At 39.7% G+C, this 22,751-nt stretch overlaps 2 protein-coding genes across 2 annotated transcripts; both read left to right on the top strand.

Annotated features, from left to right (window-relative positions):
* Nucleotides 1-609: 609 nt before the first annotated feature.
* Nucleotides 610-4,556, top strand: LOC146640967 (cytochrome P450 2J6-like). Its single transcript, XM_085397258.1, has 9 exons — nt 610-929; nt 1,017-1,179; nt 1,423-1,572; nt 1,655-1,815; nt 2,800-2,976; nt 3,099-3,240; nt 3,485-3,672; nt 3,766-3,907; nt 4,113-4,556. The coding sequence occupies exons 1-9, from the start codon at nt 726-728 to the stop codon at nt 4,289-4,291; spliced, it is 1,506 nt and encodes a 501-aa protein (XP_085253384.1). The 5' UTR covers nt 610-725; the 3' UTR covers nt 4,292-4,556.
* Nucleotides 4,557-13,233: 8,677 nt separating this feature from the next.
* LOC146640968 (cytochrome P450 2J6-like) lies at nt 13,234-18,816 on the top strand. Its single transcript, XM_085397259.1, has 9 exons — nt 13,234-13,562; nt 13,650-13,812; nt 14,056-14,205; nt 14,288-14,448; nt 15,433-15,609; nt 15,732-15,873; nt 16,118-16,305; nt 16,399-16,540; nt 16,746-18,816. The coding sequence occupies exons 1-9, from the start codon at nt 13,359-13,361 to the stop codon at nt 16,922-16,924; spliced, it is 1,506 nt and encodes a 501-aa protein (XP_085253385.1). The 5' UTR covers nt 13,234-13,358; the 3' UTR covers nt 16,925-18,816.
* Nucleotides 18,817-22,751: the final 3,935 nt, after the last annotated feature.

Here is a 22,751-nt window from a genome sequence, read left to right on the forward strand (position 1 = left end):
TTCCTTTGTTCCCTTTAGAGTTTTTTGCTTCAAATGGGTCATCTGAGTTGCTTTCCTGTTTCAACAATATGAAATAGAGTTAGTTTGTTAAATAAGGTGAGAAGAACACCACTGGCTTTCCCAGAACTCTTCTGAAATGAAAGCTTAATGGCAAATACAAACCAAGCAAAGTTCTCATGGAATGGAAACAGGATTTTAGTTTTGGTACATTTAAAAGTCAGCCTTGAAGAAACGCAGATTTGACCATGGTTGGTTGTGAAAACATGTCGTTTTATGATCATGCAAGGCTTTAAAAATCTCACATCTTCCACTCTGTCAAATGGCAAAACTACAAACTCATTTTCAAGATTCCAATGAGCATTTTTTTTTCTGTGTATGTTAGTGTTGCCCCAAAGATAGCAGTTTTAAAGTGGTAAAAATAAGAACTGAAGTATTAAAGTTTGGCTATTTCTTAAATCTAATCAAGCCACCCTCAAGCCAAAAAGATTCTCTACTGTTGAGCAACAATACTTGATTTTAGCAACCTAGATTAAAAATGTTTTTCACATCCTTTTTTCTCCATGAAATGAGGCCAGAGTTCAGAGTAAACTTTATTTGCTTTACCAAGTGATAGTAATACTGAGCTTCGCCCTCACTGCAGTGATAGCACTTGTTGCCTACTCTCAGACTGAGTCATCTGTCTTACAGGAGAAATCGTACCCACGTACAGTGACTGTATTTACAGAATGGATTCAATCATTTCTGTAATTGGAACCTATGTTTCCTGGGATCTCAAGAGTCTGCTGCTCTTCGCTGCAGTTTTCATCATCACTGCAGACTATATTAAGAATCGTCGGCCAGCAGGCTATCCTCCAGGACCCCGGGGTCTTCCAATTATGGGCAACCTATTCACTATAGATCAGAACAGGGCCCATGAGAGTATGACACAGGTACCTGTGAATCTTAAAATTTTACTTATTAACTCATATTTTCATCTCAAGCCTTGTGTGTATCTTCTTTGATAAATCCTTTGCCAGTTAGCAGAGAGATATGGAAATGTGTACAGTCTACGGATGGGACAGGAACGGATGGTGGTTTTAAACGGGTTTGATATTCTGAAAGAAGCTCTAGTGACGCAGGGAGACAGCCTGGCGGACCGCCCGGACCTTCCTTTACAGATTGATAGAGCACACAGACTAGGTAAGGGTACTAAAGATCAACACAGATACAAAGTTTGATAGTTTAAACTTTTAAGGTTTTTGGCCTTACCCAGAACCAGTTGTATTATTCTGGTTTGCCCAAAGACTCTCGGTTTGGTTGCTTCAAATTTAACTTTAAGAAAGGAGTTAGGGATAAGAATAGAGAAGTGGTTATATAGTCCTAAAACACAACCTTCTTTTTTATAGTTGAGAAGTTTGCTGTCCCTGCTCTTTTTCTGATCAGGTGTCATTGCCAGTAGTGGAAACCTCTGGAAGCAGCAGAGACGCTTTGCACTTTCGACCCTTAGACAGTTTGGATTTGGCAAGAAGTCACTTGAATCTGTGGTCCTGGATGAATTTACATATTGTGCAAAAAACATCAGAAGCTATAAAGGTACGTGCTTATTTCACGGTAAGACTTTTAGAATGAACAGATTCACATAAATTTACATAAAAGTTTCTCTTCTATTCTGGAGGTAAGCCATTCGATCCACACCTCATCCTTAACAATGCTGTCTCCAACATCATCTGCTCCCTGGTGTTTGGCCATCGCTTTGAGTACAGTGAAGAGAAGTTCATTAAAATGATGCAACTGTTTGATAAAGGATTCCAGATTGAAGGCTCCATTTGGGGACAGGTACAGCATTTAAATATACTGATCACATCCTAAATTCACGGGCCACAGCTCTGCCATTTATTCCTTACAGGAATGTTTTTTTTAAATGTCAGTGAATGATCTTTTTCAACACAGGTATGTAAAGTTTATTAATATTAAGTCTCCTCACTACTAGAAGCATACGTACTGAAGTGTCTGACGCAGTAAAAGAAAAATAGTCACCTTTTAGGCGAGAAAAGAGGTGATAACAAACAGGAAATTAACACTGAGCAGTGACATGCAGAGTAGGAGAGAATATCCAAACTGTATAGATGAAGCTATAGAGGTTTTATATTGATGGACACATTTTTACACTAGCAATAAAGAAAAACACTTTAAAAAAACACACACACACACACAAAGACAAACGATTCCCCCAATCAGAACTTTATCTTTTAGGTTTTGTACTCAGCAAAATCACTGACAGCAATGCTCAAATCCAAAGTCATGATGCTATATTCATCCTGGAGTCTTGTCTCTTCCTCTTTCTTTTGACCACCACTGTTTTATTTTGCTTGGTAAGCATGATTAGAAATCCCGCAACACTGTTGCCAAAAACCAAATTGTTACTTAGTTAACAGCTTAGCACACATTTTCCACAAAAGGTTAGAAAGAACAAGTAATCTTTTTCCCAGCATGTCTCTCCACCATCAGAACTTTAAGAAAAAACATGTATTTTATTCAGAAACCTATAAAATGATTGAGTTTGAGTTTGCAGTTAATATTCAATTCATAAGAAAAATGTATAGCATACAAAATTTTGGGACCTTTGGATCACAAAGTGGAAATATGACTTAATAAAACTCTTATAATATGTCCACTTTTTTGGCTGCCCCTCCCTGAGTCTGGTTCTGTATTATTAACCAAACTTTTGACTGGTGTTGTACTTTCCAGTAGTTTATTTAGACTGAGGCATGGCATTTGCACTAACGTGAATGTATTGTTCCAATCTGTTTCCGTTTGTAGCTCTACAATGCATTTCCTGTACTGATGAGACGTTTACCAGGTCCACATCAGAGTGTCGGGCAGATGTGGAATGAAGTGAAGGATTTCATACGAGTAGAGCTAAATGAGCACAAGAAGACCTGGGATCCCTCAGAAACACGTGACTACATTGATTGTTACCTCAGTGAGATTCAAATGGTAGGAGATTAGGCTTAATTTGCCATTATAAATTGCCATGTAATTCAGGTAACACTGCCAATAAAGGCACTTTTTTAAATCATTTCCAATGTTTTAAAATGTGTGTTTGCATGTATTTTCAGAATAAGGGGCAGGACGACAACACTTTTGATGAGGAAAATCTGGTTATTTGTGTTTTGGATCTTTTTGTGGCTGGATCTGAAACCACATCCACCACCCTGCGCTGGGCTTTCCTCTACATGGCAAAATATCCTGAGATTCAGGGTAAGAGTATTGACCAGGCCTGGAAAGCTCTCTGTTTTTATTAAATAATCTGGACATGTGTGGCACTAAAGGAACATTCTGGTCATAATTTAAGTGTAAACTTTACTATTTCCAGGTTATACTCAGCTTTTTAGATGTATAATGTATTGTGCAATGGTGCACAAATCTCTTTAATAATCAGCGCTGTTGCACTACGCTGTAAATTTCATTGCTGAAATACTGTTTTCTTTTGTCTTTTGCACAGAAAAGGTACAGGCTGAGATAGACAGAGAGATTGGAGAGTCCAGACAGCCTTCAATGGAGGACCGTGCAAACCTGCCTTACACTGATGCTGTTATCCATGAGATCCAGAGGATTGGAAACATAGCTCCTCTTGGCGTGCCGCATGTCACCAACAGAGATGTCGAGCTGGGGGGCTACACAGTCCCAAAGGTCATTGCTCAAACCAATTTTCAGTAAAAGACAAACATGGTTTATGTCATATTTCATTTTGTGTGTTTTATTTACCATTATTCCAATTGCCAGGGAGTTATAGTAATTCCCAATTTGACATCTGTGCTGTTTGACAAGAAAGAGTGGGAGACGCCTCACACCTTCAATCCAAATCACTTTCTGAATGAGGAGTGCAAGTTTGTGAAACGAGCAGCTTTTCTGCCTTTCTCTCTTGGTAAGGAACGACTCTGTAGATATTTTATTAATGTCTGTGCAAGATTTTTCAGCAGCCTCTCCAAACATGCACTGTAAAATGTGCTGTTTAAGAGATGGCTGGTGAAGGACAAAAAGAGATCCTAAGTAATTCTATTGAATCAGTAACTAATCTGTGCACAGTCATCCAAAGGAAATCTAGGACTAATGTCAGTGTCTTGTCTCAGGTAAGCGGGTGTGTCTTGGAGAGAGCCTGGCCAAGATGGAGCTTTTCCTCTTCTTCACCTCCTTCATGCAGCACTTCACATTCTCCATGCCTGCCGGGGTGAAGCCTGATATGGACTACCGCTTTGGGCTCACTCTGACACCGAAGAATTATGAAATCTGCGTAACCCCACGTCATTAGAAACTCTGATATAGTTCAGAGTTTAGAGAATATGACAAGTTTAATAGTTGATTGCATATTTTGATCTGAATTTCACTACGCACCAGTGAAATTTCTCTGCTTTCTTTAATAATAAGTGCATTATTTCCTTTAGTTGTTTTTGTTAGTTACATCAACGTCATTGTCTCCATACAGTCTTTGGTTTTGGTCCATTTTTTTATGTCAGTCCTTTTTTAGGGATGAGTACCAGTTCTGACATAAACGGTAGTAACCAGACCGAAAAGCAGCGCACAATGCTGTGGATACCATTTGAGACTTGATTACAATGATGATAACCTGCATACATTAATCTTTACTCAGATTACCATAGATATAAAACAAAGATTATACTGTCATCAGATTCCACAATGGTAAATGATTAATGATTGATACTTCTCATTATAACTGTGATCATAAGAATACAAAATAAAATATCTCCTGGTCACATTCCTCCTCTTTGGGCTGGCTTGCCAGCCCAACTCACACCAGGATTTGTCTCCAAACCAAACAAACACGTTATGACACTTATCAACCCCAACACCTCCGTTGTTTTCCAATTTTCCCACAACCCAGCTGTTCTTTTAGCTTCAGACTCGAGTTTCAGCCTGTCACGCTTCAGGCCCCTTTACCACCTCCTCTTGGAGTGAAGAAACGCCCTCGGATTCTTCTTTCTTCGACTTCCGGGGTAGACCACCCTTCAGTCGTTACACAGATCTAGGGATTATTCTGCCCCACTTTCAAACAAAGATCTGTGTGTTTGATGTCCGTTGTCACCGCCGTGTCCCCCTTTTTGCCAAAAGCCTCTCGAACCTCGTTGGTCTCTGGTGTTCCTAGTTTTCGCCAACCCCTTCCTGGTTATCGCTGTGGTTATGGGATCCATCTTCTCAAGGAGCTCCAAGGCCATGACACTTGACCCCCGTTGCTGTGGAGGGTCCCCATATCTCCGTGTCCCCGTCTGGTGTCTGTTCCCTTCTCTGCAAGAGACAGAACGCCAACACATCTCCTGCGCTGGCTCTCCTAACCTAATGTTGTTGACTTTGTTTATTCCAATCCTATGCCATGCTTATGTGTGTAAGCGTGCATGCACTTAACCCTCTGCACGTGAAGTCAATAGCTCCAATATATCAATCCGATCCGTTGTCGGATGAAGCTTTTGACCTTCACAGACTAAGTGCCAGCTCCTTATAAGCACATTTGCAATGTGTGTATGAAAATGAACAACAGACCTCAAACAAATTGGGCGTTCTCAATTCTAACTTAAGTGTAGTACTCAGTTTCTGATCATCTAATTATGCTTCTCACTGGTCCCCTAAATTGTCTAAAAACCTTTAATTTTGCCATACCTAAATTATTAAAACACAGACCAAATCATAGACCCCCTATATAGCTTTTGCCTTTATGAGCACACTTCAATAATGAGCAACAACCTGCAATTAAAGATCAAATGCACTTTATACCTGTTTTAGTTCTTCCTTATATAGAACCTCCTCAGTTTCAGGTTAGTTGCGATTAGTCTCAATTAATCGTTCTAGTTGTATTTTGCAATTCAGCTAAAAAGCAAACCTGTTAAAGCAAACAGCTTATTTACAACCACCTGCAAATCATAAGAGTAATAAAAGATTCAGCACAACAGACAAGTATCATGTTCAGGATTTCTCTGATCATTAAATCACTATTATTGCCACAATTTGTTTTATTCACCCTTTGGGCAATGTTACTCCACTTGTGTATCCCTACCAAGAGCTCCCTAATGGCCAGTTAGTGGGCTCTAGGTTAAACTGTCCCCAAATTTGTTATTTGTTATTATTACTTGTTTTCATGTCACTTGTCTGTTTTCTACTGCACCCTTCTCACCAAAGCAAAGCAAACATTAGCAGCATATTGACCGTAGTCAGCCATCCACATCCCATAGATGCTATAAAAACATTTCCTGTAAAAGAATCACAGTTTTCAAGACAGGGTGTGTCTCCCCCAACACTCTCACCAGAATACAGTGTAATAGCATCACCAACTCCTAACCCATAAACACCGTTTCTTCACACATCTGCCCAGAAATCCTGTAATAGAAGAACATTAAAAACTGTAACCCTGTAGGGAAGAAAATGTAAATGGTAACGCTGCGCAGTTACCTCTGTAAACAACACAAGACACAAAAATGGCATTTACAGGTTCACTCATCCTCGAATATTTTGTCATCCTTCTACTCCTGTAAAAAGAAACACACATAAATTCATCCACCCTTTTATCCTATCTATGTGGAGGTGGTTAACCTTGAGTCATGGTCTAGTCTTGTCATCTTTTACCAGTCAGTCCGTTTGTTTTTATTTCCAGTCTTTCATCCATTCATCCATTCATCCATTTCTTTCTTTGCTGATAGCGGAAACCATCGCCGCATTTAGATTTCCGCCCTCAGCAAAATGACGTCATTTCAAAAAGAAAAAGAAGAACTTGAGATCGGATTACCTCGCTGAATCCTTTTTTTTTTTTGGTCAGGGACTCTCATTTTCTAATTGTCCCCATAAGTGGTTTCCTCCAGAGCCAATTCTAATGCGGAGAAACTCACTTGCAACAATTTTCTCGCCGACGTGTAATGCTTGTAATTTCCGATGTGCAGATCTGCTTAAAGAAAAGATTCACAAACAAAAATCAGTGCACTGTTCAAAATATAAAACAAAATAAAATAAAAGATAACAAAAACAAAATGCAGACGCCCGGGTCTTAGGACTTGTCACTGAATATTCCTCCCATCAATAAAAATACCCACCTAAACCTACACAGAGTCAAATCAACACCACCTCAACCTTTTCATATTCCTAAACCTATATGTTTTGCGTTCGTGAAACAAAATTGAACCGTTTCCATATTGAGTCATTTGAGCTCTTGATATGTTTTAATTCTCTTAATTCTGCCAGTTTATTTCAACACTTATTCAATGACTTTTATTCAACTGCTACTTGGTCACTCAAATTTTACCTGTTCAAATTGCCTAGAGTTCAACAAAGTCTAGATCCCCGTTATCATGAAACTTGAACGGGTGTACGATGATTTACTTACAGTAATTTAGAATCATCACTCAACCTAGCTCTACTACTGGCACTGCGTGACTTTTCTCACACTGGAAACCAGAATTTAGTACAGAACTTTAATACCTCAGGCAATCGTGCTCAAGGGCTGCCCCCCCTTTCTCTTCTTCTTTGTCCGTGTGTTCCTCCTTTTATTAAATCTCCATCACAATGATGTGGCGCTCTGAAATAAGACTCACACTGTTAATTCATCGTTTTCACTCTGCATCACTGCTCAGGCTGTTTTCTTTTCTTTTTGGTGTACAGTAAACAATTGAGTCGAGGCCTTAAGCCCCAGATATCTCGCACAGGCATCGTTTTCATAACCAAACCGCTCCGGACTCTGCTCCCCAGACCACACAAATGCCCTCTGGGCTTATTATTATAGCAAATTCTGTATTTGACTTTGTCGTGTGCAGCATTGAGCCTTTGTTAATAAAGCATTCTTCATTGCAGCAGCTGGAGCATTGTGTGTCACTTCTTAGTGAATTAAATCAACATTTTGATTTTGGTGCATGGGTATGTATCAGTTTTCACTCACTCAACGAGTGCATAAGTGTTCATGTGTGTGTTTCTCTTTTTGTGTGTTGGGGTGTGTTTGTGTTCATCACCTTCCTGTTCTGTTGTTTGGGTAAACCAGCGGCCTGAAGCATGCCCTGAGGTCCTGCCCTCCTCTTTGGGTCTGTTTGCATCCGTTGTTGCAGCTGCCTGCATCCTCTCCTTGTAACTTGACCCTTTTGCTTCTGTAGCTCTTTCAGGGTTTACTCCTGCTGTTGGAACTTTGCGTCAAGTCTGACGACCTCCTGCTCCAGCAAGCTTCCGCCTGATTACAAGTCCTGTACGTGAAACTCCACGTCTGACTGATGAGTTCAATTAGCAGCCAGCTCCTCCGGAGCCATGCTCAATTTCTGCTCTGATGCCTTGAGCTCTTACTGAAGGCAAAAACCTCAGAGTCTTTTCCTTCCATGTCAGATCAGAGTCTGTTTATGTTGTCCTTACTTTGCTCCACGGCCTTCTGCAGCTCTGCTGTTCGGCTCTTCTCAGAGGTCAGCATTCTTTTGCTCACCCTCCCTTTTCCTCCGGGCTTAATGCGCGTCTCGTCACAGCTCTGTCAGCTGACGCAGTCTGGGAATTTCCCCCGTGTAGTGAAACGGGCTTTAGGTTTAGTGCTCTCCGTCTCTGCTGCATGAGATCGCTTTTTTGCAGCACTGTTGACATCCTCAAGTTGTTGTTGTGAGTCCAGCTGCTGTGGCCTTCAGGGGTCAAAGGGTCAAAGATGGTCGCGGAGAGGGCAACGATGGTAGAGGGGAGGGTAGGAGTCCAGGTCAGCTTCGGCTTTCAGAAAAAACAAAAACAAAACAAAACAGGCGAACAGGAAAATGATGTTGTGTTGGCTGTGCTGTGTTGGCTGTGTTATCCCGAGAGGGGAGAAACAACGAGATCTCCCTTCCCCCCTTTTTTTTTTTTTTTTTTTTTTTTCTCACCATATAATCAACTCATAACCCCCCAAGTTGACAGGACAACACAGGTACGTGTTAAAATTCTTAAGATCCTGTTTAGAAACCTAAAAAGGAATTTTCTACCATTCAGTAGTCCTTTGTCTCAAACAATCAACAAAACATGTCCCAATTCGACCCTTTTAACCACTAAATTTGTCGTATCCTCACTTAATCATCAGACCAGTGTCTTTGTCTTTTGACGTTAAGTTGTTGTCTTGCAACCCAGAGAGTTTATTTGTCAGTAATGTATAAACTATATCATTTAAAAACAGGTGTATGTTAAGTGTCGCTACTTTAATCTTGCATGTACGTGCACATGTATGTAAGCTGTTTCTTCATTGCATGTATGGGTGCGTCTGTATATAGAATAGAATAGAATAGAATAGAATTCAACTTTATTGTCATTGCACATGCACAGGTACAGGGCAACGAAATGCAGTGTATGGGTTAATTTAACTTTTTCTCAACTGAGGCATTTCTCTAACACGCACATGTGTCTGTTCCTCACACTTCTCATACCTTTCTCTGGTTGTGTGTGGTTTTATTTGTTTCAGTCATTTACCAGGAACATCTTTTCCTTTTTTCCATGACCACGCCAGAGGTTACCACTGGTGAGATTCAGGGACACAGCACCCAGAGCAGTTCAGCGAGAAAAACCTGCCTAAAACTACATTCTCTCTTTTTTTCCGGGAGGGGTGGGGACAACTCTGGTGTCCAGCCGTGAATTTTTAGCCAAAGCTTGGCCTGTCTTCTGCTTCCGTACTCAGGTTTCCAGGTTAAGAAAAAACACCTGTATGAGGACACTAAACATACATTTAGTATTCGTATAAACATAACTGCCTAAATTATTGAACTCTTGAGGAGGGTTGATTTAACTCTTTACTAACTTTAAACCCCACAAGTAAAAATTTCATATGTTCTTGACTGCAAACACAAAAACTGCTTGATGTTATTACTAATCATTTTCCTCCACAACACTCCAAATCCTGTTCTCTCTTGTGTCCAGCAGGGGAATAAGGTGACCTCTACTCTCACTGCTTCCCCAGTCAGAGACAATATCTCACTCACACTTCCACACTTTATTGTTTTCCCTTTTTCTTGACTATTATCATTTCACAGAAAATCAACTGACCTACTTCTCCTCTTCTGTCATGCAGAAAGTCACACACACACAGCACTCGGCCCCCACCTTGTCTTTCTCTCACAGACACACCTACACACACACACACTCTAATTTATATACAATATACACACGGGCCCGTATAGACGTCATATGCCAGAAGAGGTTACACCTAACTTTTTGACTAATTTAAAAGCACCTATAGCCCAGGCCTAGCCTTGCTGGTCAATACACACCTCGGGAACGCCCTCCCGATAGCGCTCGAATTCCTAAGAAAACACCATATGCCAGAACAACTTTATCTCACTTCTCTATTTCTCTGCTGGTGTTCCTAAATTTTTGACTAATTTAAAAGCATCTTTCAGCCCAGAGCCCGGCTCTTGCTGATCAATTACCGTTTCAAGTACGCCGCCTTGAAAAACGGTCAAATTACTAAATTCTACTTAATTTATAACCGTTTCCCGCAGCTGGAAAGGAGCTCCACGTCCGGCGCTGGTACCAAACCCACGCCTTCAGCTTTACTTAAAACTCTCAGACCAACGACGTTATGTGGTCCCGGCCGGTCCCAGACCTGTCGATCAAAAAATGCAGTAGAAGGCAATCACTCATAGATTACCTGGCCAATTAACCGGGAGTCCCAAGTCCCCAGCGGGAGGCCAAACCGGGCTAGAACCTAACCACGCGTCCGCGATCAGGTGTCAGCGCCACCTGCTGAACGAACTGCATTCTTAGAGAGCCTAGCTTCTCAGTCCTAAACAAATTTACTTGTGTTAAAAGCCTCACGGTGAGCTCTCAGCCCCCCCGTTTAATTATCTGAAGCCCAAAACCGCGTTTTTGCTACCCAATCAAAACCAAATTATCCCTACACTACCGATTGACTGGCTGGCATTCCCAGTCAACCCACATTTAAACCTCTTAAACCGTATTTATTTGTTTCCACACACCTTAAACCGTATTAACTTAAACACATAACTTCTTAACTCAAAATTCACCCCCAAAATAAACAGCAATGAATTTAGTCAGACTACTATGCCCTATTTTAAAACTAATTACTCAAGATCACTATGGACCAACGCCAGAAGCCTATACTGAGTGAATATTATTTAATTAAATTTAGTTTTAACTTCCAATATAGCGCCTTTGGATAAAAATCAACAGGCGGCACTCACCTTTTTTATGTCGCCTGGCGGCACTCAGATAGGCTGCTGGCCTTCGCCCCTGTTTGTCACCCACACGATAGCTGCAAGCTCCCCTCTCCCCCAACCGGAGTTTCGGCACCAAGTTGTTACGTCTGGTTCAGTTTGGGTAAGAAGGAAGAACAGCCGAGTCCGTGTAGGTGACAAAAATAGTGATTTTATTACATGCTTCTAAGACAGAAGCATGGGAAGACAAGCGTACAGCCACAGATCTCCAAAGAGTGGACCGTTCCCCATCCTCATATAAACCCATGATGACATCACACAGTTAGACCTTACTGGAAATGATAACAGTCTCCCCATAGTCCAAAGTTCTCCTTATACAAACATCAGATGATACTTTAGAGAAAATCAAGTGTGTGACATGTCATGTTGTGCAGTTCTGTGAGCCTGTGTGTCCAACTAGAGAATGTCCTGACATGACCTCCCTGTGTAAATAAGGGTAAACGTGCGTGTTTACATAACTCTCTATGTGCATGTTCTGATGTAGGCCTGCAAATGAATTAGAACAAGGTCCTGCTGGACCCTCCAGTTATGGACGGTGAATACAATGCTGTGGATACCATTTGAGACTTGATTACAATGATGATAACCTGCATACATTAATCTTTACTCAGATTACCATAGATATAAAACAAAGATTATACTGTCATCAGATTCCACAATGGTAAATGATTAATGATTGATACTTCTCATTATAACTGTGATCATAAGAATACAAAATAAAATATCTCCTGGTCACATTGGCTAATGCTAATGTCAACTAAGGATGCATCGTAGTTAGCCTCGGTGTATTAGCCTATAAGCTGAACGTCAAACGTCACTAGCTTACGAAATCGTATCTGTAACAAATACTAAGAACCTCTGGTTCTCCGTTCGTGATCCTTTTCTCCTCGAAAACCATGATCTGGTCTTATCCTTGAATCAGCTAGCTGTCAAATCTCAGATATTGGAGGACACACCAGGTCATACGAGCTAATAAGCTAACGAAGGCAAACACTTCCGGTTGCTTAACTTTCAAAATCAAACTGCTCTTCGATCATTGCCTGAACTTGGAACAGAACTTGGAATCCTTTTTTTTGCTCGATACGCAAACATGCCAAAGTTTCGCCTCGACTCACAGACGTTTTACATTGAAAGTTCCAAGTATTTATTTAAATGACATATGTTTTATTTTGAAGTTAATCATCTACTTCCCCCGAGGGTAGGATATCCGAGTTTTATCAGTTTTAAGATGTGAACGCAAGGTGCACCTTACAAAGCCACTTATTTGTTTTTAAACCCATATAACAGATAATGCAATTCATTCATTTGAAACATGAGCCAAATTTTTAATGCACGACGACTTAAAAATTGTTACACTCTATACTACCATCGTGTGTTAGGAAGTGGTACTACATTATGAATTTGGCCACGTTCTTAAAGCCCTTTTTTGAGTACTTTGTTCTTCCTTTGTTCCCTTTAGAGTTTTTTGCTTCAAATGGGTCATCTGAGTTGCTTTCCTGTTTCAACAATATGAAATAGAGTTAGTTTGTTAAATAAGGTGAGAAGAACACCACTGGCTTTCCCAGAACTCTTCTGAAATGAAAGCTTAATGGCAAATACAAACCAAGCAAAGTTCTCATGGAATGGAAACAGGATTTTAGTTTTGGTACATTTAAAAGTCAGCCTTGAAGAAACGCAGATTTGACCATGGTTGGTTGTGAAAACATGTCGTTTTATGATCATGCAAGGCTTTAAAAATCTCACATCTTCCACTCTGTCAAATGGCAAAACTACAAACTCATTTTCAAGATTCCAATGAGCATTTTTTTTTCTGTGTATGTTAGTGTTGCCCCAAAGATAGCAGTTTTAAAGTGGTAAAAATAAGAACTGAAGTATTAAAGTTTGGCTATTTCTTAAATCTAATCAAGCCACCCTCAAGCCAAAAAGATTCTCTACTGTTGAGCAACAATACTTGATTTTAGCAACCTAGATTAAAAATGTTTTTCACATCCTTTTTTCTCCATGAAATAAGGCCAGAGTTCAGAGTAAACTTTATTTGCTTTACCAAGTGATAGTAATACTGAGCTTCGCCCTCACTGCAGTGATAGCACTTGTTGCCTACTCTCAGACTGAGTCATCTGTCTTACAGGAGAAATCGTACCCACGTACAGTGACTGTATTTACAGAATGGATTCAATCATTTCTGTAATTGGAACCTATGTTTCCTGGGATCTCAAGAGTCTGCTGCTCTTCGCTGCAGTTTTCATCATCACTGCAGACTATATTAAGAATCGTCGGCCAGCAGGCTATCCTCCAGGACCCCGGGGTCTTCCAATTATGGGCAACCTATTCACTATAGATCAGAACAGGGCCCATGAGAGTATGACACAGGTACCTGTGAATCTTAAAATTTTACTTATTAACTCATATTTTCATCTCAAGCCTTGTGTGTATCTTCTTTGATAAATCCTTTGCCAGTTAGCAGAGAGATATGGAAATGTGTACAGTCTACGGATGGGACAGGAACGGATGGTGGTTTTAAACGGGTTTGATATTCTGAAAGAAGCTCTAGTGACGCAGGGAGACAGCCTGGCGGACCGCCCGGACCTTCCTTTACAGATTGATAGAGCACACAGACTAGGTAAGGGTACTAAAGATCAACACAGATACAAAGTTTGATAGTTTAAACTTTTAAGGTTTTTGGCCTTACCCAGAACCAGTTGTATTATTCTGGTTTGCCCAAAGACTCTCGGTTTGGTTGCTTCAAATTTAACTTTAAGAAAGGAGTTAGGGATAAGAATAGAGAAGTGGTTATATAGTCCTAAAACACAACCTTCTTTTTTATAGTTGAGAAGTTTGCTGTCCCTGCTCTTTTTCTGATCAGGTGTCATTGCCAGTAGTGGAAACCTCTGGAAGCAGCAGAGACGCTTTGCACTTTCGACCCTTAGACAGTTTGGATTTGGCAAGAAGTCACTTGAATCTGTGGTCCTGGATGAATTTACATATTGTGCAAAAAACATCAGAAGCTATAAAGGTACGTGCTTATTTCACGGTAAGACTTTTAGAATGAACAGATTCACATAAATTTACATAAAAGTTTCTCTTCTATTCTGGAGGTAAGCCATTCGATCCACACCTCATCCTTAACAATGCTGTCTCCAACATCATCTGCTCCCTGGTGTTTGGCCATCGCTTTGAGTACAGTGAAGAGAAGTTCATTAAAATGATGCAACTGTTTGATAAAGGATTCCAGATTGAAGGCTCCATTTGGGGACAGGTACAGCATTTAAATATACTGATCACATCCTAAATTCACGGGCCACAGCTCTGCCATTTATTCCTTACAGGAATGTTTTTTTTAAATGTCAGTGAATGATCTTTTTCAACACAGGTATGTAAAGTTTATTAATATTAAGTCTCCTCACTACTAGAAGCATACGTACTGAAGTGTCTGACGCAGTAAAAGAAAAATAGTCACCTTTTAGGCGAGAAAAGAGGTGATAACAAACAGGAAATTAACACTGAGCAGTGACATGCAGAGTAGGAGAGAATATCCAAACTGTATAGATGAAGCTATAGAGGTTTTATATTGATGGACACATTTTTACACTAGCAATAAAGAAAAACACTTTAAAAAAACACACACACACACACAAAGACAAACGATTCCCCCAATCAGAACTTTATCTTTTAGGTTTTGTACTCAGCAAAATCACTGACAGCAATGCTCAAATCCAAAGTCATGATGCTATATTCATCCTGGAGTCTTGTCTCTTCCTCTTTCTTTTGACCACCACTGTTTTATTTTGCTTGGTAAGCATGATTAGAAATCCCGCAACACTGTTGCCAAAAACCAAATTGTTACTTAGTTAACAGCTTAGCACACATTTTCCACAAAAGGTTAGAAAGAACAAGTAATCTTTTTCCCAGCATGTCTCTCCACCATCAGAACTTTAAGAAAAAACATATATTTTATTCAGAAACCTATAAAATGATTGAGTTTGAGTTTGCAGTTAATATTCAATTCATAAGAAAAATGTATAGCATACAAAATTTTGGGACCTTTGGATCACAAAGTGGAAATATGACTTAATAAAACTCTTATAATATGTCCACTTTTTTGGCTGCCCCTCCCTGAGTCTGGTTCTGTATTATTAACCAAACTTTTGACTGGTGCTGTACTTTCCAGTAGTTTATTTAGACTGAGGCATGGCATTTGCACTAACGTGAATGTATTGTTCCAATCTGTTTCCGTTTGTAGCTCTACAATGCATTTCCTGTACTGATGAGACGTTTACCAGGTCCACATCAGAGTGTCGGGCAGATGTGGAATGAAGTGAAGGATTTCATACGAGTAGAGCTAAATGAGCACAAGAAGACCTGGGATCCCTCAGAAACACGTGACTACATTGATTGTTACCTCAGTGAGATTCAAATGGTAGGAGATTAGGCTTAATTTGCCATTATAAATTGCCATGTAATTCAGGTAACACTGCCAATAAAGGCACTTTTTTAAATCATTTCCAATGTTTTAAAATGTGTGTTTGCATGTATTTTCAGAATAAGGGGCAGGACGACAACACTTTTGATGAGGAAAATCTGGTTATTTGTGTTTTGGATCTTTTTGTGGCTGGATCTGAAACCACATCCACCACCCTGCGCTGGGCTTTCCTCTACATGGCAAAATATCCTGAGATTCAGGGTAAGAGTATTGACCAGGCCTGGAAAGCTCTCTGTTTTTATTAAATAATCTGGACATGTGTGGCACTAAAGGAACATTCTGGTCATAATTTAAGTGTAAACTTTACTATTTCCAGGTTATACTCAGCTTTTTAGATGTATAATGTATTGTGCAATGGTGCACAAATCTCTTTAATAATCAGCGCTGTTGCACTACGCTGTAAATTTCATTGCTGAAATACTGTTTTCTTTTGTCTTTTGCACAGAAAAGGTACAGGCTGAGATAGACAGAGAGATTGGAGAGTCCAGACAGCCTTCAATGGAGGACCGTGCAAACCTGCCTTACACTGATGCTGTTATCCATGAGATCCAGAGGATTGGAAACATAGCTCCTCTTGGCGTGCCGCATGTCACCAACAGAGATGTCGAGCTGGGGGGCTACACAGTCCCAAAGGTCATTGCTCAAACCAATTTTCAGTAAAAGACAAACATGGTTTATGTCATATTTCATTTTGTGTGTTTTATTTACCATTATTCCAATTGCCAGGGAGTTATAGTAATTCCCAATTTGACATCTGTGCTGTTTGACAAGAAAGAGTGGGAGACGCCTCACACCTTCAATCCAAATCACTTTCTGAATGAGGAGTGCAAGTTTGTGAAACGAGCAGCTTTTCTGCCTTTCTCTCTTGGTAAGGAACGACTCTGTAGATATTTTATTAATGTCTGTGCAAGATTTTTCAGCAGCCTCTCCAAACATGCACTGTAAAATGTGCTGTTTAAGAGATGGCTGGTGAAGGACAAAAAGAGATCCTAAGTAATTCTATTGAATCAGTAACTAATCTGTGCACAGTCATCCAAAGGAAATCTAGGACTAATGTCAGTGTCTTGTCTCAGGTAAGCGGGTGTGTCTTGGAGAGAGCCTGGCCAAGATGGAGCTTTTCCTCTTCTTCACCTCCTTCATGCAGCACTTCACATTCTCCATGCCTGCCGGGGTGAAGCCTGATATGGACTACCGCTTTGGGCTCACTCTGACACCGAAGAATTATGAAATCTGCGTAACCCCACGTCATTAGAAACTCTGATATAGTTCAGAGTTTAGAGAATATGACAAGTTTAATAGTTGATTGCATATTTTGATCTGAATTTCACTACGCACCAGTGAAATTTCTCTGCTTTCTTTAATAATAAGTGCATTATTTCCTTTAGTTGTTTTTGTTAGTTACATCAACGTCATTGTCTCCATACAGTCTTTGGTTTTGGTCCATTTTTTTATGTCAGTCCTTTTTTAGGGATGAGTACCAGTTCTGACATAAACGGTAGTAACCAGACCGAAAAGCAGCGCACATTTCGGCGCTTTATTCCGGTGCTTTTTTTTTACTGAGATGTCATACACTTTGGATTCTAGCCAATCATTTTACCTTTGCAATCGTAGTAGGCGGGCCCAGGTACGTACGTTCTTTTAGAGCAGAGCTACAGATTAAAAATGCCCAAGGCGAAGCAGTCAAAGTCTGGCTGTACTTCACAGCAAAAGATGCAAACTCAGCAGCAACAAGTGCTTTAAGCTGATACTGTGATACTGTCAAAGGAGGTAACACCTCGAATCTGATGAAACACCTGGCGACGCATAGCGGGGGTTTTTTAAAGCCAAGAAATGCGCCGTATTTGATAGCTTGCTGCAAGCCCTCACACCGAGCACATCTACTGCGGGTGTGGTGCCTGTTATCAGACCTGGAGTTAGCAACATCCCCCAAGAACCCGAAGAGGAGAGTCCTGGCCCCTAGCCCTGCCAGTGTAGCAGAAATGATGACGGATGATGATGCAGCAGCAGCCGTTCTTCTCTGGGCGAGTAGCTTAATGTTGTTCGTGTGTAATTTACATTGAGTGGGCTAACCACGTTATTACATTAATGCATGTAAGGTGAACTAGCAAACACCGTCGTAGTTACATGCGGCTGTCTTCTTGTTTGATGGCAGATACTCCCTTCACCCTGGCCAAAAAGGCTAAAATGACCAAAGAAAAAGAGGGAAACAGCTAAACATGAGAGGTTTTTGGACAAAGTTTGTGTTTTTCATTCTTTAAGCACTGGTTCGAGCACTGTTTAAGCACCGGCACCGTTTCAAAAGTACCGGTTTGGTACTGGTATCGGATAAAACCTAAATGATACCCATCCCTATCCTTTTTTTTTACCTTTTTCTTTTTGATGGACTTTTATTATGCAGCTAAAGAGAGGACAAACAGGTAGATTGGGTGTCCTTTAATGGCCTAAAAGCAAAACCAAAAAACAAAAAGTATAAAAATTAAATAGGAACCAAATTGGTAGCTAAATACGGCAGCATGCACAGTGGTTAGCTGCATGTTCTCAGAGTCTTTGTGTGGGTTCTGTCCAGGAGCTCCTGCTTCCTCTCACAGTCCAAAAACATGCAATTAGTGGGGTTAGGTGAACTGGTGATTCTAAATTGTCCATAGGTTTTCAAGACTCTGTCAAACAGTCTGTGTGCATCACTACTGTCGTACATACTGTAGTTCCTAAGTTATATTAAAATGGAAATTTTACTCACTGCGTGATAGGAGTGTTGTTTATTCCTCCAATAAAATTCTGCTTACTTGACCTAGATGAGATGTAGTATTTACTTTGACTTGCTGTATTTGTTGTATAGATTCAGTATTTTCTGTAATCAGATCCTGTCTTTCCTGGGATTTCAGTAGTCTGCTGCTCTTTAATACAGTTGTCCTTGTCATAGCAGACTACATCTAACACATAAAACTACATACAGCACACACTTGCATTTAATTTTGGTGAGCCCATGGAAGTTGGAGTCTTGGTTTTCTGTTCTTAACTACTACTGTAGCCGATCCACTTCAAGGTTCACCATGCTGTGTGTTCACAGATGCTCTTCTGCATACCTTGCTTGTCATTAGTTGCCTTCTGCCTACAATTCAAAACCTGTACAACGCCAGGACCATGTGGTGGGTAAGAAGTACTAGAGATGAACCTTTCACCATGGACATAAACTCCTCTGTACCAGGAGCTGTAGCCCATCAGGACCAGTACCCCTGGAAATGAGAACAGAATGTTTGAAAGTGTGATATTACTATAACACTGAGCTGTGTACTTTGCACATTATGTTCACAGACTTTGCACAACTGTTCTTCCTAGTTTATAATGTTTATGTATTTTTGTACCCTACTCTTCTAAATATTTCGGTTTGTATATATACAGTTGTGTGAAAAAGAACATTTTCAGTGAATTTGCTGCAGACCTGTGAAAAACTAAGCGTAACCTATCATTCAGGAACTTGTAGAACCATCTTTAGCAGCAGTAACATAGTCATTTTATCTGAGGAATCATTTCTTATATATAATTTACAGTGTTTAAAGTTGGAAGGCCTTTGTTTATGCACAGGTTTCTTAAGTCCTGTGCATAAACACAGCGTTTCATGCATTTACTTTTTCAAACATTCTGTCGTAGATTTGCTGCTGTGGTCAGGATCACTGTCCTGTTTTCAAACCCAGCTTCAGCCAAGCTTTACCTGTTGAGCAGAATTCCTTACTTTGGTATACAGAGGAGTTTATGGTATGGTCCTTTCTTTAAAGACAGTTTGCCTTGATATCTGGTCATCTGTGCAGTCATCATTATACCTCTTCAGATCTCTGGTTCTCCTGCTCTCTGGTAATATTTGCTATGCCCCTAAAGCGTCATATCTTTTAGAGCTCATTAACTGGTCAGAGACCAATAAAGTTAAATTATTGTGAAGTTAAGCAATAATTGTGGTTTGATAGAACTGTAGGCTGGATGCAGTTATTGTTTCCAGGATCATCTTGGAGAAGGACTTTGTAGGAGAATATATTTTGCATTGTGAAGATTGAACTTCTTCCATCAGGGGCAGGTGTGTTGTATTCATTAGTACACTTTTTTATTTGCCTGTCTAAGACTGGGGGTAGATTTTCATCTATATTACACAGTAACAAGAAATCCAGGTCATTAAAGATATAACTGCAATTAATAATAGTTTTTTATAGCACCTGGAGCTGGACTGAACTGATACACACTACTCCTCATGGTACACCCATCTTTGGATGAGAGTAGATAAGAGTCCCATCAAAAATATCAAACAAAAATGATCAAAAGAAAAAAAAGATTAAAAAAAAGATAAAATATTTGCATCTAAAATGCAAAAATGTAATCTTGTACAAGTGATATACAAGAAAAACAGTGAAGGAGTACATAAATATTATGCGTAAGCCAATGTTATTTTTACTTTCCGCTATTGAGCATCGTGAAAATCAACAACAACAACAAAACGTCTGCTGTACCTCCAACTTCAGCTTGTTTTTTTCTTAGCTTGTACTAATTTAACTGGATTTTATAACACAATGTAAATTAAAATACTAACTCTCTAAAACACACTGTCCTCAATACATCGGACAAAACTAAGTCATCATTCTGGTACCTTCTTTGTTATCTGCACTTTAGTGCAAATTCTCAAAGCTCTCTTAGTTAAATCAAAAACCAAACTGTAATTCATGGAGCGCGAGGCTTTTGTGTCCTCAGCTGTCTGCTGCTAATAGTATGCTAGCAGACAGCACAGAGTAAAAGGCACAGTATGAATGTGAGTATCAATGGAGGAATTTTGCTTTTAGTGGAAGAGCGGTCAATAAGAAAAAGCTCTAGAAAGACACAAGCTGATGAATGCCATTCAATTTAACACTCACCAGTTAACTGAACTCACCTGAGTTAGTAGTAGTATTATAGTAGTAGTACAAATACGCTAGTATTTGTTCTGGTAAACAGAACATAATTATAAACATACAAAGTAAGTACTAATTTATTATGAATGAATGAATTAGGAACATGCTCAAGGTTATTTGTCTCCAATTGACTCCAATTCACTTCTTAAAAACTGTATTAGATTTATTGAGAACACAGGAAAAAGAGTCCATGTGTAGTATAGCTTTGATGTTTGACATCGGTGGTGTTTATTTTCATCTTTAAGTAAATCTACCTGCTCCAACTGAAGCTAAGTATGTTTGTTGCGTGCAACGTGTAGCCATCTTGTTACTGGTTAATCTTGAAGGCTGAAGCTGAGCCTTTTTGATGTATACATGTTGTATACACACAAGCCCCCAGGCTCAATGCAAACTCAAGACTTTTCCCAGCTTGCTGCAATGAAAAAGCATGTGCATCAAAATAAACTATTTCCAACAGTGTGATTTGAGTTCTAAGCATCCCAGAAACGATACAGAAAAGCATGAAGTCAAACATAACTTTTAAAAACACCAGCATAGGCTTATAAGGCCCTGAAGGTAAAAAAATTACATTTTCCGCGCAAACGACGTCACTTCCGGTTTCGGGCAGATAATGGCGGACATGCGATAGTTCGCGCTGACCTATATTCCAACGTAGGAAGTGTTATGAACAGCTGATCGGATCAGCAAAGCGTGTTTCTGGAATATTATGTTTTTGTTGCTGCAAGCATTTTTTTATGCAATTTTTGCAAAGCTATATGTGCAAGTAACCCGTGACCTAGGACAAGCTAATGGCATAAGACGTAAGTACAACTCCTCTGGTTTAATATGCAAAAAAAATTATTGCGCTAGCTTACGTGGTTCCAGTTCTACAGGGATTTAAAAATAGTTAGGCAAAACGGAGCGTGCCTGCTCCGACCAGTTTTAAAGGGTTAATGATATATTTTATGTCATAATTTATAAAATTAGGTTAGAAACGATAGAAGACAAATGGCACGATAGACACTTTTCTATCGTCCACAAGATATATATCGTCATATCACCCAGCACTACTGTGGTGATGTGCAGAGGACATTGTAGTGTCAATATCCAAAAACTTACTGACCTAAGTGTACTTGTCAGGGGACTGAGTGAGCCATATGTCGATCACCAGCAAACCCAAGCAAACAAACACTATCAGTCAGATAGCTGGTAATTTAAACTCTTGCCAAAACCAGTGGAGAGAGGAAAGAAAGCCTTCAAGTAACATTAATCGATCCATTTTCTGTAAGGATATTATGGTCCACTTATGAAATAACAGATGCTGTAGCAGCATGACAGCATCTAGCCTCTTTACATGATCATCACACCAAAATCATGACTGTGGATCCTAATGTACAATAGGATCTCATATAGAAAGAAAACCCTGACAAAGATGGGTTATGCCAGATCTTTTAAGTTGAAGTAATAAGATGGTGTTTGAAACTATACACGATATGTCTGATGATTATATTTTGCAACTTTACACTTCATCCTACTTTAGTCACACCGTACAACCAATTATAATTCCTGCTGTAAATGGGAATAAATATTTTTAGGATCCATTTTTCAAATATTATAGGTCATTTTATTTAGGAATTATGGAACTTCCAAGAAGTGATCCCACAAAGACTGAAATTGCCTCCTGCATACACAATTTGTTTTCTCTGCTTTACTGTAGAACCTCAGTATTCGTGTCTTGATGCATCCTCAGTCATCCAGGTAATCCCAAAAGTTGATTCTGTTTATCTGGAAGAAGCATTTTCAGTTTTGTCACTTATCCAAGTGACTGAAGAAGTCACTTGGACGAGCAACAAAACGTTTCTCCCAACTCAGTATTCATTTAGCGTAACTGTATTTGCACGATGGTTTCAGTCTTTTTTCTGTGATTGGATCTGATATTTCCCAGGATTTCACAAGTCTGTTGCTCATGACTGCATATTATATTAAGAATTTGCTATTTTAACTTCTAAACAGAGAGAATGGGTATTCCAGATATCAGTGTAGCAGATTGGAAAGAGGTAGTCTGTCCTGAACTAAGCCAAATGATCAAACTCACCAAAATGAGTCTACATGGCACAGTGGTGATGACTGGCCTGATCTAAAAAGAAAATCAGGTATTAAAGTTCCAATTAA

Source organism: Rhamphochromis longiceps, linkage group LG23 (genome assembly GCF_057381845.1).
Source record: "Rhamphochromis longiceps isolate RC_006_pf linkage group LG23, R_longiceps_female_GT1.1, whole genome shotgun sequence".
In the NCBI taxonomy this organism is placed as follows: domain Eukaryota; kingdom Metazoa; phylum Chordata; class Actinopteri; order Cichliformes; family Cichlidae; genus Rhamphochromis; species Rhamphochromis longiceps.